We start from the raw sequence: 15,328 nt of genomic DNA, 5'->3' as shown, positions 1-15,328 counted from the left end.
ATAAACAGAAAATGAAAGTAGGTTTAAAATGAAAGTGCACCAGGGTGACTAAAGATTTATTTTTATCAGACCTACTGGTCTTACAAAAGGTAAGAAGTTTTTTAAAAAGAAGAAAATCATAAATTGAGAATTTCCAGCAAAATTATTTGATTCATAAATAAGAATGACACCCTCCTATCCGTTCACTTTCCTCAGTCCTCTCTGAGTCTGAGTCTCTCAATATCAATGTTATTGATTCCCGTCTTCATCAGCTGTTCATCATTTCATGGTCTTGTCTTTAGTAATAGTTCTCCCCATCGATCCACCCACACCATCTCTCTCTCTCTCTCTCATTGCACACTCAGCCACAGGCACCTGAATTTTTATCAATAACTATTAAGTCGCTATAAATAAACCAAATATCGAAAAATTCTACCCACTCTATATATAAACGTGTATTTATATAGAGAGGGGGTAGAATTTTTCGATATTTGGCTAATTTAGCGACTTACTGATAAAATCAGGTGCCTGTACTCATTGTCATAACTCCACATGCGTGGATCAAAATAATTTTTTTAAAATATACTTTTCAAGTAAAAGTGACTTTGCCATGTTTCTTCCAATACTTATTTACATGTGCTGAGTTGCTATGAAAAGTCTTAGGTTTCTAGGTATGAAGCTGTAAAAATCAATGCCCCCCCCCCACACACACACACGAAATAGGTTTTTAACGTTTTGGAAAGGTGTTTTGTCAATGTAAAAAAGTAAATAGTTCCTTTGGGGAGGAAACTATTTTCCGAGGCGGCCAACCGGTTTGTTAAGGATTTCCATCCCTAATGGGACCTAATTCTATACCCTTAAATGTACTTCAAGTTCATAGAACACTGCTATTATATTAAAGCATTTTATAGAAAAAGGATTGCCCACGAAAATAAAATTTCATTAATTAAGCAGTAATTATACTAATTAATTAACAAAGTTTGCATTGAAGTCTATGGGGAAAAGCGTTTTTTCAAAATAAAAATTCAAATAATTTGAATATCAATAAATCCTGCGGTGGAAAGATGCACACACACACACACCGGCTAAATTTTTTTAAATAAATTTTTTTTATTAATTAAAAAAAGGGGAGATAGGTTTTTAACGTCATAGATTGGAAAGGTGTTTATACATACTAATAGTAATAAAAAAATATGTAAATAAACTGAGTATTCAATGCCTACATATCAGTTATGTATTCAATTTCACTGAATTTGTTCCCATTAGGGATTGAATACCTTAAAAAGCGTAAACTGTTCCAACCCAGACTTACCAGTATATAAATATTGCATGTAGTTGAGTGTAACATTGAAAATTTTTACCCCCAAGAAAACCATTGTCAACCGAGGCGCAGCTACTTTTAAAAAATCATTCGTTATAGATAAGAAAATAAAACAATTTCTCCTTCAAATATCAAGGGGTCCAGCCTATATTCCTTTGCAAAAGCGTATTTGGATACGCACGAATTACATACAAAAAATCTATCGAAATAAAAGCGACATGCCTTATTACCAGCAAATATTTTCTTCAACGGTCAAGTGTCGCAAGGACTGTATACATGTAATTATTATGGGAAGCCTTTTCGAACCAAGGAAAAGTAATTTGTGTAATAAAAAAAATCATTATTATAATAAAGGTTTTATAAAGTACCACGAAATCAATTGTATGCCACAAAACTCTTCCTACTTCCTTCTAATGTGAACCTAATTTAGATTTTTTAGAACACAGAATAAGTTTATTCCTAAGTACCCCCCCCCCCCCCCAAAAAAAAAATAAATAAATAACTATCGTGCACTGATTGATATCATTAAGATTATGTAAGATACTCAAGTACATTAATAAAATATTGAATCCAAAATGTTAATTATGAAATTACTCGTTAAATGAATTATGCTCTCTTTTGGAATTATGCTTTCGGGCCCGTAGTACTTTTGGAGAGGGGGGAGGGGGGGGAGCAATTGTCTGAAAAATGTAATTTATTAACCATGACATGAAATTGAGAAATGTGTTGTCTTAGAGCGGGAAATTGTTCTTGTCTTTGACACCTCTATCTTTTTCTGAAATATTAAAGAGGGATTTATTCTTTCTGAGTCTTTAATACTTTTAAATTAATTGTTTATTCTAATTAATTTTACAGAATGGCGTCCTCGTCTTGGCAAGATTCACTGTCGTTAAAAGATGCACTTCTCCATATGCTGAAGCAGGAGATTTCCTGTGACGTCAAATTTATTGTTGGGGAAGATTTAGTTGAGGTCAGTTGTCACAGTTTTGTTCTGATTGCACGGAGTCACGTGTTTGAAGCTATGTTGACTAGTCAGAATCCGATGACTGAGCGAGACCAGGAAGGGACAGCGATAGTGTCATTGCCAGAAGTGGATGTAGAAATTGTTCAGTGTTTTCTCAGGTTCGATCCCTATATATAGGATACTCTCACAATGCTGGTTTTTCACGGATTGCACTATGTAGTACAGAATTAGAATAGAATTTATTTCCAATCATGGTCCCACTGGGGGCATAACACAGATACAAGTATATTATTACTTAAAATAGAGACAATGTACATAATGAAACATCAAACCAATTTACCAATGGTGGTATGCAAATATTGTAATACAACATAGTAATATTCAAAAATCATATACAATATTTTGATATGAATTGACTTAATAATCTTAAGATTTACTCATTTTCATTTGTAAAAAGCCATATTAACTTTTCATTATGAACATAATTAAAAGAATAATCCAGTATTAACATGGTGGTGTGCAAATATTGTAAATATATTAAAAGATAAAGGTATATTAATGGTTGCCAGTCTATATATGCACAATTTCTAGTTAGATATCTAGAATGAATGAAAGGTTGCACACAATGTAGATAGGCAAAAATGGTTTTTCACATCATATACAATATTTTGATATGAATTGACTTAGTAATCTATTGACTCATTTTTACTTGTATATTATACGTAATAAAAAGACATGTATACACTTGTATTGTAAATGATTTAATCTTTGCATCTTCACAATTTTTATAGGTATTTATACACAGATGAAGTTGAACTGACGGCAAATAACGTCATGGCAATACTATATTTAGCCAGAAAATATATAGTTCAGACTCTTTCTGACAATTGCCAGGAATTTATAATGAAAGCCTATCTCATGGAAGCGGATAACGCGGTAGAAATATATCACCAAGCCTTCTTGTTTGATCTGGAAGATTTGATGACGGACAGCATGAAGATAATTAATCAAAGAACGGAACAGTGTCTACAGTCCGACCACTTCCTGGCTCTTCCACCAGAGTGTGTTCGAAGAATAATCGCAGACAACCACCACCACCAAGTGAAGGAGGAAACTATTTATAGAAGCGTTATGAGGTGGTGTGAGGAAGAGTGCAAAAGAAGAGGTTTAAAGGAAAATGACGAGGAGATCCGGAAGGTTTTAAAAGATTCTGGTATTTTGTATGAGATACGATTCCAAAATATGGATATACGATTCTTTCGGTCATCTGTTGAAAAGAGACGGATTTTGACAGAAGACGAGAAAAGAGAAGTAAGAGCTCCAAGCTCGAGAGGCAGGATTTTGTCTCCGGGAATATTTAAAAACGAACCAAGAAATGTATGGCAAAGAGTAATGAGAATGGAAGAATGCGAAGAAGAAATGGTACTGGACGATCTAGAACATATCATTGCCTTCGAGTCCTCTGTAGAATGCGTAATGCATGGAATTGTTACATATGGATTAAGCCATGAAAGTAACAAAATTACAGTTTATGTCAAACTTATTGATGCCGATGATAAGACAATAGTTCTTGAAGACTTTTGTTTCGAATCTGATCCTCAAACAAAACATTATGAAGTCATATTTCAAAAAGCTGTAGATATTAAGCCAGATATACCATACCGTGTCTGTATTTCACTGGATGACACCGACTGGTCTTGGAAAGGAAAGAATGGCCGTCACTCTGTGCCCTTCAAAGATGGCGAGGTTACTTTCTCTGATTTCGGTGGGGGAGAAACTTGTATGCTGGAAGGACAGATCCCTGGATTACTTTTATCTTAAAAAGTAAAAATCCTAAATTCTTCTGTCACACTTTAGTCAATGCAGATCACACGTGCTTTCAAAACTTTATACTAGCATGTTTACCATGTACGAGGGGTTATCAAAAAGTTCGTGGACTGGCACAATAAAATTAAAACCGCTTTAGGTATAGTAGTGAATTTTAAAATATTTAGTTATCATCATCTTTTCTATCTATAGAAGAAACCACAAATCATAGATTTTATTTTTAACAAAATTAATAATGTTTTTGTAAGCAATGGTTTGTCTAGGCGGCGCAACCTCGAAAATGACGTTTTTTCGCCCTCGGTATTTTATAATGGCGAAATGAGAAAAAATCCTTTATAATGAACACCTGACATCAAAAAATCCCATTAATTCAGGTTTGTGAAGGGACGGTTTTAGTCCGTAAAATTTGCAATTTTTACATCATTCGGTAAGTTCTATTAGATTTTATCGTACATTTTGTATGGAGTGTCCAAACAATTAAGGGCTTTAAAATGACGTCAAAAGGGCGGAGGGGGTTCTTTTTCCAACATTTTATAAAGTTTTATGCCTGAAAAAACTGTTATACACCTGGAAAATGTTAAATCTGGTTACAGGGAAATAAAATGCATCCACAGGACTTGTTTTTAATGCCAAAATAAATTCCGAGAGAAAAGGAATGAACAGTTAATTTCGATTTGTACTCAAGGTATGAAAGTCAATCATGTCAAAAAATGACGTTGGTTATTTGTGGTAGATATTGAACTCAAAAAGCAGACTGTGCTGGCACAATCAAGCAAGAAACTCTCCCAATGCATAAATACATATGCAATATTAATATCTGCATTGAAAGCAGTCTTTCATGACAGTGTAGATGCATACCAACAAGACGGGTTTAAGTCCTTATTCAACTCCAGGAAACTTCATCAAGATAAGTGTATGGGGTAGAAGAATCAGACTTTGAAAAATATGACGTTTTGGGACGTCATAAATTTTTTAACGATGACAGCGCCGGGTGATCATATAATGTCAATTTTATTTTATAATGATTTGGCAAATAATGAACGTATGAAGCTTAAAATTCTAAAATCTCTTTATTTTTTGTTGTTTTATGTTCCTTATAAATTTTGAAAGCACAGACCACGTAGTATTGATTTTATCGCCTCAGTCCACGAACTTTTTGATAACCCCTCGTATTTGTTTCAATTTGTATTTATTTTTTTTTATTTAATTATGTAATTTTGTCTTTAAACACAGTTGTAAGACAGCAATATTTAGTTCTCGTTCATAAATGTTTTGGAATACTTGCCATAATTTCTTTGATTGCGAATTTAATAAACTTAACGTGATAAATAAAATATCAGTTGATTTCGTTATTTTAATTTATAACAAGATGTGTTTGTGAAACACTATGCGCCCGGCAGCAACAAAGTTCGAAAAAAGCTATTTTTAGCATAAAGGTCACAGTCAAGGTCCCAAGGTCATTGACCTTGGTGTCATTTCAAAGAACTTGATTAGTAGAATATGCATACTAAATGTGAAGTTTCCATCTACTATGGTTCAAAAGTTATGGCGAAAGTTTGAAAAAGCATATAAAACATTTTTAGCATATACGTTTACAGTCAAGGTCACAAGGCCATTGACCTTGGTGTCATTTGAAAGAGCTTAATTAGTGGAGTATGCATACTAAATACGAAGTCTTTATCTTTCATGGTTCAAAAGTTATGGTGAAGGTTAAAGTTTGGGGACAAGTTAACAAACAGACAGACAGACAGACAGACAGACGGACAGATAGACAGACAGACAACAAAAACAATTGTATACGGTCGGATCTTAATCCAAAAGCCATAAAATTCACAAATTTTGAAACTACATGTTTGCTTTGGCGATTGCAAAAGTACATTAGCATAATACATGTATATTCTCATCAAAATCACCATGTGTCTTTCCTTCATTTTATAATGGCGAAATATGGAAAAGAAAAAATTGTACATACAGTTATAACTGGTGAAGAACGAATGCTAGAAATTGAGGAAAAAATTATCGGTTTTGTGATTACTGGTGATTATAGGGTACTCCAGAAAAGCATCTTGATCAGATAGAAAAAGAACAAGCAAATTCAAAGAATTGTGGTCCCCCGCTTATATAAATCTTTGTGGGTTGAGATATATATTTTTATGAATCATATTGTCTCAATATATCGCCCTTTTTTATATGTCATTTAGAAATTTGAAAATCAATCTGAAGGTCAAAGTCAATAGATCACAAATCAAAGCGTGCTTGGAAATATTTTGTCACAGGTAATGCACATGTCAAAGAAAACCATATCTCTTCTCAATATAAGGTACAAGATGTGTTTCTGAAACACTGAGGACCCCTAATGGCAACATAGCGAAGATTAAACTTTTCTTAAATGCAAATTAAACATTATTACCCAAAGATTTTTTTTATTAAAAGTAGATCAAACTCCAAGGCCAAGGTCATTCTTGAAATCCAATGAAAGGTCCTGTCACAAGGATTAAATACCGGTATGTTAAACATGAAAGCCTTAGCCCTAACCCATTAAAAGTTATGGTCAAGGTTTGTGTTTTAAAAGTAAGTTAAACTTTAAGGTCAAGCTTTAAGGTCAAAGGGTCGAACTTCTTTGTATCCAATGAAGGGTCTTCTCAAAAGAATTACATATGTGAAGTATGAAAGCCCTATCCCTTACCGTTCAAAAGTAATGGCCAAGGTTAAAGTTTTTCACAAGTACAGAAATCCCCAAGGTCAATAAGTCAAGGTTGTTGGTATCCAATGAAAGGCCTTGTCACAAGAAATACATATGTTTTATTAACTATTAACCCTATTTTATACCCAAACTTAATATATGGATGCTACATCTAAGGATGCATACTAATAGGCTTGCTTTAGATGCTGAATCTGATCTACATTTTGTGGATGAGTGAGTAAGTTAAAGTTTCTGGTGCAGGTCTCATTTCCAAGTAACTATAAGCCTTATGTTGACCAAACTTGCAAGAAACCATATACTTTTAAGAAAGGCATATCTTAATCAAATTAGCAAATATGATGTATCAAGGGATGAACACTATCCTAGATTTGCTTCAGATGCTTGATTTACGTATTTACAATTTCTGGAACGGTGACTACTTTGAAGGATTTTTGGATAAGTCTATTATATACTTATATACTTAGTATCTGCAAGCCCTGTCTGATCTATATATTGCAGTAATGCTGCATCTTATAGGATGTACACTTCATGATTATTAGTTAAATGTAAGACTTGCCTTACTTAAAGATAAACATTCGTTGAGGCGAGGTCTTAGTCCGTAATATCTGATTAACAACCTATGTTTCATTAGTATGAGTACCATATAGTGTGAATATCCAGACCATGATGCACGGATGGCCTCGCTGTGAAAGTAGTGTTAGAAGGTAAAAAAATTAGTGTCAAATAAAATAGGGAAATGTGTTAATGAACAGATATTTTCCTGACAGAGAATATGTGATGTGTATCAACGATATCTACAAATTAATGACAAGTTAATCCAGAATATTATGAAAAAATCGATAAATCCCTTTTTTTTTGGGGGGGGGGTATATTTTGCAATGAAAGTTCTTTGTATATAAACACCACTAAACAGCTAACAGATATAAATATTTAGATAAACTATTTCAAGGATAAAACGACACAAATAACATTTACTCGGTAAAATCAATAAAGTATATGTTAGCTTATATGAGACAAACCACAAAAAATAGCCTCTGGGTACTGTTTTAGAATTGGATATCCCAAGGTAGGGCATTCAACTTGTTGGTGTAGTACAAATGGATCTAAATACAGTCTGCCTAAAGCCAATACCTCTTGTTTCACTTCATTTTATAACGAAGTTAAATAGTAGGTATTGACCTTAGTCAGACTGATGTAAAGATAACTAACGGTAAATTTGCTAAAGATACAAATTGTTAGAGAATGAACAAAGACGTAAGGAATCATAAGAGGTAGGATCAGATGCAATAAAGCAGTAAAAAGCACCCCCTCTCAACCGGTCACACCAGATGTTAACCTTTAATTTTCTTTACTCAATTCAGTATACTTGTAACAACAATGACCTTACAATTTGTATAAACTTTCCCAGTTGGTCATTGTTTCGACCATAGAACTTATGAAATTCAAATGACATTAAAGGAGACTGTTGAAATTCTTGTTTCATCAACTTGTTGGTCAATAATTTACCCCATTTTAGAAACTGTTCATACGTAGAGCATGCTCTTGTGTTTCGAATCAACTGATATATGTAAAATCCGTATGCAGGTGATTAAGATATATTGCTGCATAAATAAGGGAAGTTGATGAAAGAGTCATCACGTTTATCATAGATCTTGGTTGTTAGATTACCATTAAAGTCTCTTTCAAATAAAATATCCATTGGAGTTCTCAGAAGTACCAATTGCGCCCTTTTATTAGCAGATTTATTTTTGTAATCATTCGAAGCAGAGTTTGTCCAAAATCTTATACGTGAAAAGAGGAAAGATAACGGACAAACAGGTACCTCCAAAACATCAGAGGTGGGATCAGGTGCCAATGAACAATCTATACCTTTTGATAACTCGACACTCAGGGCCATTGCACAATGAGGGATCATCTTTGGACCAAACTTGCAACGCGGGACCTCAATCTATATAACGTTCTCCGCATGACTTAGTGCATTCGAACCCGCGATGTACTAATAGCTGACTCTCTAGACACTGGATCACGTGGACGAAAATATTCCTTTGCCATTATTATTTTTTCCTTAGTCAAATTTATTATAAAGCAAAGGCCTAACAAAATTGCTAACTGTATGATATCTTTAATATTAAATTCATCAGGATATATGAAACTAACTATTTAAGGAATGGTTTTAAGTTTTGTATGAAGAATGCTAGTGCTTCATGAAAAAAAATTGCCTACGTGAAAGTCTGTGTGATTCACACACCAATAATTCACACTAAACTTATAAACATTCTTTTTCATTCTATTTACATTTTGCATCTCTTAAAGCTTAAAAAATATACTCAAAATTCAAATTTCTCGCTGCCCTATTTCGTTGCATTTCTCTAATGTCTCTGCAGCCTCATTGTGATGTCACATTAGCGGACGTTTCTCGGTGATTATTTCTACGCGTGAGTATACACGATAATGGTATTCAATCAATTTCACTGTTGGCCTACTAGAAAAACTAGTAAATATTGTTACACGTTAACTGATACGTCGCGCGTTTTCTTCTCATGAATGTTTGGTTTTGATGCCTGCGTGGCGTAGTGGTTCAAGCCTCTGCTCTGGAGTCGCAAAGGAGTTGATCCTTGCTGGTTTGAATCCCACTGGGGGACGTGGAGACCGTCCTTCGGTTAAGGTCATACATATATATAAACCGAAGTCGCAGTAGGTGTTGTCATTAGTAAAAGATCCCTAAGTGCTTAATGACCGTAAGTACCGAGTACAGGGTAAAACATGCAGCCTCCACCGGCAATTCGTAGCGTCTCCATAAGTGGAAAATTCTCGAGAGGAGCGATAAACAACAAGCAAAGGTCCACACGTTGTTACCGAGTCTGATCTAGAGTCGCGAAGTAAGGAGTTGATCCTTATATCGCGGGTTAAAATCACACTGTGGGACACGGATACCCGATGAGACCATGTAAGTCGAGGTCCACAGTTTAATATCGACAGATTTCTGGCTTATCCACTCTGGACAGCCACGGCCAATATTCGAACCCATGACCTGTGTCGCAGAATACTAGCATACTTTATGTTGGCACATTAAGATCCCTCACTTCCCAGAGACCGTTACATGTAATGCCGTGTACAGGCCTTAGCCTTAGCTCTCTATCGGCAAGTGCTGGAGTTTCAATGTTAGAAAAAAATTGCAAAGGAACCTCAAAGTATCAAACAAACATGCGTGGAGAATGCTTTTGCACGTCGAATAACCGAACATAAAGTGCAAATGTAGGTGAGTATATGGTATATCCTTACAAAGCTTTATTAAATAAGAAAACGACTCTTGAAATATTGAAGAAATCACGTTTACTTAAAGTATTGCTGCTAGTGTGCTGTTAGTGTCTTTTCTTATAAATACCGGTTTGCAAATATAAAACAAATGAGTCAGATTCTGTGATGTGTTTTATTTCGAGTTCAATGGTGTATCTCAAATCAACATTGAAATAAAAATAAATCTCATTTTAATGATGATGACTTTTTATCGCCAGGTTCCCTTATTAAACCTGCACGTTCCAAATTAAAGGAAATTTGGGTATAATGTTAGTAATATGGTCCATCCGTACGTCTGTGTCACTTTCTTCTTCAAACTTTTTTTTTTATTTTTAAGCAGAGACACATTTATATTTTGGATTGATACGTGTTGTCCTGTATAGGTACTGTAAAGTTTTGGATTTTTGATATTCCCCAGGAGCAAAATCGGGCAAAACATTTTTTTTTTTGTTCCCTGCAATTATCTTGTTTTCAAAACTCCCATTGCATTTTACCCTGTAGCCTATTGATCTTTGATAGATAATTGGTGATGTCCTGTAGATGTGCACTATACTGACGTACATACCTATATGTATCGCAGATATTTTTCATGCAAATCTTTCAGAACGCGGAGACCGGTCAATCGGATGAGACCGTACAAACTGAGGTCCAGTGTCGCAGGCACAAAATGATATCTCACTGGCAATATTGCTCAATTGCCCTCTGTGCCAAGTATAGCTCTAATGTAGCTCTTCAGCCGCAATCCATGGCTCTTATTCCCCTCCCTTTAAAGTGGAGAGCTGCTGCTCAAGACGTCATTTTTAACTTAGGTTAAAAAAGTGTGCAAGAGGGGGAGTCCACTATTTTTAATTTTAAAACTGGGAAAAGCCTGTTTTGCTTCCTTTAAGGTGATTTGTACCCCTGTACAATCTTAAATTGATTCCACGGACATGGCCATGATAATGTCTTCGTATAGCTGGTTATATATCCTGATGGTGGTAGGAAAGTACGATTCCTTGTAGATGTCAGTATGGTAGAATGGATCCTGCTACCGTGTTTTTGACCTCTTGTGACTATTCCTGTTTGGCTGAATTTTTTTTTTTTTGGGGGGGGGGGGGGCCGTTCTATGGCAATAAGGGAAAGGACAAAACGATACATCACGGTAGCCTTTGCTTTGATTCTGCATTGATGTTAGCTATCCCACTCTCTGCCTGTCAATCATCATTGGGACACTACTGCTGGTGTTGTAGTTATCAGTCACCAACTTTGCACTCTTCGCTGCATTGCTTCTATTTTGTCGATGTTTTTCTTAGTGTGAGGGTCCCAGACAGTGAATGCATATTCTACCTAGGGTCTGACCAATGTCTTGTAACTTTTGTCCTAAATGTTGCTTGGACACGTCGAGAAGTTCCTCGTCAGAAGGCGGTGGTGTTTGCCTTCTTATAAACACTATCAATATGATGGTTCCTCGATAGGTTGTTGGAGATACTGACCCTTAGTTACTTGACCTTGATGGTAACGGCCAGTTCCTTCCCGTGGATGTTATATGGAGTAATGTTTTGTTTCTGTTTGGTGTTGATTCGGATAATTATCTGACACTTTTCTTGGTTAAAATGCATAAGCCAGTCTAATTCAAAATTTTGAGATTGTCGAGGTCCATCTGGACTTGTCCGGCATTGGCCTCCCTAGTGATGGTCCTATACAGAAGGCAATCGTCCGCAAACAACCTGGCCTTGGATATCCCTCTGGCGGGTAGGTTGTTGATATATGCCAAAAAAAGCAGTGGGCCGAGGACCGTTTCTAGGGGCACTCCGGCTGTCTTGGCTTCGTCTGGTGAGAAATGGTCTTCCACCAGTTCTCGTTGCGATCGATCAGATAACTCCGGACTTATCCAATTGAGTAGATTACATCGTATACCTTTGTGGTCTAGTTTGGCAAGCAGCCTCTTATGTGGAACCTTGTCAAATGTGGAACCTTGTCAAATGCTTTTGAAAGGTCCAACAATTGTGTATTAGCCTGGGCGTTGTTTTTAATACTCATGGTGAGGACCGGACCTGGATTGTTATTAGATGGTAAGGCTATTGTGATGCTCAAAGAAATTCATCAGATGCCTGTGGAAGATGAACTCGTAACTTACATCACATAGAGATCAAGGGCATAGGACGATAGTCCGAAGTCTTACTCATGTCAACCTTCTTTGATAATGGCGAGACATTTGATTTTTTCCAGATCTATTGCATTTGACCTTGATCAATGGATGCCTGAAAAATGTTGGTGAGTACGTATACTGGTGTTACAGATTGAGCCATCTCTTTCATGAATCTAGTTGAGATATCATCTGAACCAATCGCGTTATTTGGGTTGAGACCTTTCGGAAGATTCAATACGCCCTATCCGTGACTGATATCAGTTGCCAATGGGATGTTATACCACAGAGTCTGACACCTCTGTTTCATCTTTGGATATTTTATACGTAAAAAACGTTAATGGTAAACTAACAACCGAGCTATAAATGTAAAGACTTTTCTATCGTCAACTTCCCTTACCTATGCAGCAATATACCTTCGTCACCTGTATACGGAGTTTATGTATCTCAGTTGATTCGATACGCAAGAGCATTCTCTACGTTTGAACAATTTCTAAAACAAGGTAAAGTATTGACAAACAAGTTGAAGAAACAAGAATATCAGCAGTCTCATTTAAAGTCATCATTTCGTAAGTTCTACTGTCGATACAATGACCTTGTTCAGCAAATACAAGTTATCAGTCAAATACTGACTGACGTTTTTCATACTTATTGTTAGGCCGTTATTTATACACTGAATTGTCGATGGATTTTTCCTTTATTTTCCGATCATGACAAGGAGCACACGGTGGGTGTGACCTATCGGCAGGGTATGCTCACTCCTCTATGGCACCTGATCCCACCTCTGATGTTCTTGAGGTCCGTGTTTGCTTTGCTCTTATTTTGTATTGTTTTATAAACTTTTTATCTTGAATACTGTTCCTTATCTCCGTATGTTTCATTCTAGTGATGGATATATCCTAAAACTTCGAAACATAGCGGGTTCCAGTAAATGCTCAACCAAACCTCTTTCTTTACTCCTCACTAAGTTATAAACAGAAGTGAAGGAGATGCCTTCAAGAGTACTGTGCAACAATATATTCAAGAAGTGTTGTAAATCAGAAGTGGATACTTAAAAATTCCAAGGAACTTTTAGACAATTTGAAATCACAAGATTTTACCAAAATTAGCAGCTTAAAAACTTTTCAACTTTATACACATCAATTCCCCACGATAAATAAAAATCCAGGCTTTTTGATATCATTGACAGCTGCTTTATCAATAAAAAAGGGAACTCGTAAATTTACTTACCTTGTTATTGGTCATTTGCAAAATTATATTTTGTTAAAAAACGTTCTGATTGTACACACAAGCACTCTGATGTTGACATTAAAAAGATGCTTGAGTTTCTGACAGTATGTGGTATTTTGAGACCAGGTCTTCCAACAATCTATTGTATTTGTACCTATCACGCCCTATTATTAGAAAACCTAGTTCTGTATTCATACCCCGGTATGAAGCAGAATTTGTATGAAAATCTTATCTTACACGTGAAAAGAAGAAAATACTTGCTGTGGCCTTCAACTCGACATTTAGGTATATCGACGACGTATTGTCAATTAACAACGGTATTCCAGTCTTATGTCGAGACGATATATCCGATATATCCTGGTGAGCTTGAAAGATACCACAGAGTCTGACACAGTTGTTTTATGTTTGGATGTTTAACTTGAAAAAGACGTTAATTGTAATCTAACCATCAAGCTCTATGGTAAACGTGACAAGTTTATATGGTAAACGTGACAAGTTTAACTTTACAATCGTCAACTTCCCTTGCTTATGCAGCAATATACCTTCATCGCCTGCATACGGAGTTAATATACTAGCTAGTATCTCATTTTATTCGATGCGCAAGAGCATGCTCTACATATGAACAATTTCTAAATCGAGGTAAATTATTGACAAGCAAGTTGATAAAAATCGAATATGAGCAGTCTCGTTTAAAGTCAGTGACCTTGTCAGTAAATACAGTTTATCATTGAGTCAAATGCTGACCAGTCTGACGTTTCTCATACTAATTGTTATTCCATTATTTATACACTGAATTGACGACGGATGTTTCCGTTATTTACCGATCATGACAAGAAGCAAACGGCTGATGTGACCGATCGGCAGGGTATGCTTACTCCTCCATGGCACCTGATCCCACCTCTGATGTTTTGGAGGTCTGCTCTGCTCCTATTTTGAATTGTTTTATGGGCTTTTGATCTTGAATACTGTTTGTTATCTTCCTCTGTTTCATGTATAGTCTTGGGAGCTGATCAATACTTGTGGCTCATGGAGAATTGAGAGTGCTTACTTCTCCTAGGCACGCGATCTTTTTTAATTTCCGGAGGTATTTTAAGCTCTTTTGAAAGATCTTTAGTTTTTATATTGATCTCTATTTGCTATTATTGCTCTAAAGCCACATTTCGAAATTTCTGGGGGTCTGTATTTTATGCTCTTTTAACAGATCTGTATAGTACACAGATTTTTGTAGATCGTTCTCTGTTTCTTGTCTTCTTCGTCTTTTTCATCTAAAGTCTTTTTTAAAACATTTCTAAAGTGATGATGTTCCTTACATTAGGATATACGGAATGTTGTTCAATAATGTTGTTGCCCGGGTGGGTTGTTAGATCTTCTGCTCTAGAGTCGCCGAAAAAGGAGCTAATCCTTATATCGCTGGTTTGAATCCACTGCGGGACGTGAAGACCGGTCTTTCTGAGGAGACCAAGACCTGTGTCGCAGATAATGACAAGAAAAAGATCGCTCACTTCTCAATGACCCTAGGTGCCGAGCATATTGATCAAAATTTGCAGTCCTCCATCTGAAAGTGGTGGCATCTTCAGTTGAGTGAAAAACTCCCGAAAGGGATATTAAACAACAAACAATAACGCGTTATTTCTTCTACGTACAATGTAAATCTCTTCTTTTATAAATGTTGCGAAACGGTTTGATCCGTTAGTTATGCATTGGAATTGTTGTTTGGTTGGAATGGAATTTGTTCTTGTTGTATGAACACCAAAATCAGGTTTATCTATGTTGCTAAAGGACCACTGGGAATAAAAAAACATAAGGAAAATATCTGCAGATGCAAGAGATTCTAATCCCATTTCCCCCATATTCAATAAAGATCATACAAAAAGAACTAAA

The 15,328-nt window shown here is 35.8% G+C and overlaps 1 protein-coding gene across 1 annotated transcript; it reads left to right on the top strand.

The window, feature by feature from the left end:
* Positions 1-8: 8 nt before the first annotated feature.
* On the top strand, positions 9-4,169 carry LOC134233585 (BTB/POZ domain-containing protein 2-like). The gene is made up of 3 exons (XM_062715570.1): positions 9-89; positions 2,156-2,422; positions 3,056-4,169. The coding sequence occupies exons 2-3, from the start codon at positions 2,157-2,159 to the stop codon at positions 4,083-4,085; spliced, it is 1,296 nt and encodes a 431-aa protein (XP_062571554.1). The 5' UTR covers positions 9-89; position 2,156; the 3' UTR covers positions 4,086-4,169.
* The last annotated feature ends 11,159 nt before the right edge of the window (positions 4,170-15,328 follow it).

The sequence above is a fragment of the Saccostrea cucullata genome, unplaced genomic scaffold (genome assembly GCF_032062105.1).
Source record: "Saccostrea cucullata isolate Sc308-1 unplaced genomic scaffold, CSIRO_AGI_Scuc_v1 ctg902, whole genome shotgun sequence".
Taxonomy (NCBI): Eukaryota; Metazoa; Mollusca; class Bivalvia; order Ostreida; family Ostreidae; genus Saccostrea; species Saccostrea cuccullata.
Note: the sequence above shows the minus strand (reverse complement) of the source record. Positions and strands in the feature narration are given on the sequence as shown.

What these genes read in the sequence shown, in the direction of transcription:
- LOC134233585 (XM_062715570.1), top strand. Translation starts at nt 2,157, where the DNA reads ATGGCGTCCTCGTCTTGGCAAGATTCACTGTCGTTAAAAGATGCACTT. An exon ending in ATTGTTCAGTGTTTTCTCAG is followed by an intron (nt 2,423 to 3,055) that starts GTTCGATCCCTA and finishes CAATTTTTATAG; the next exon opens with GTATTTATACACAGATGAAG.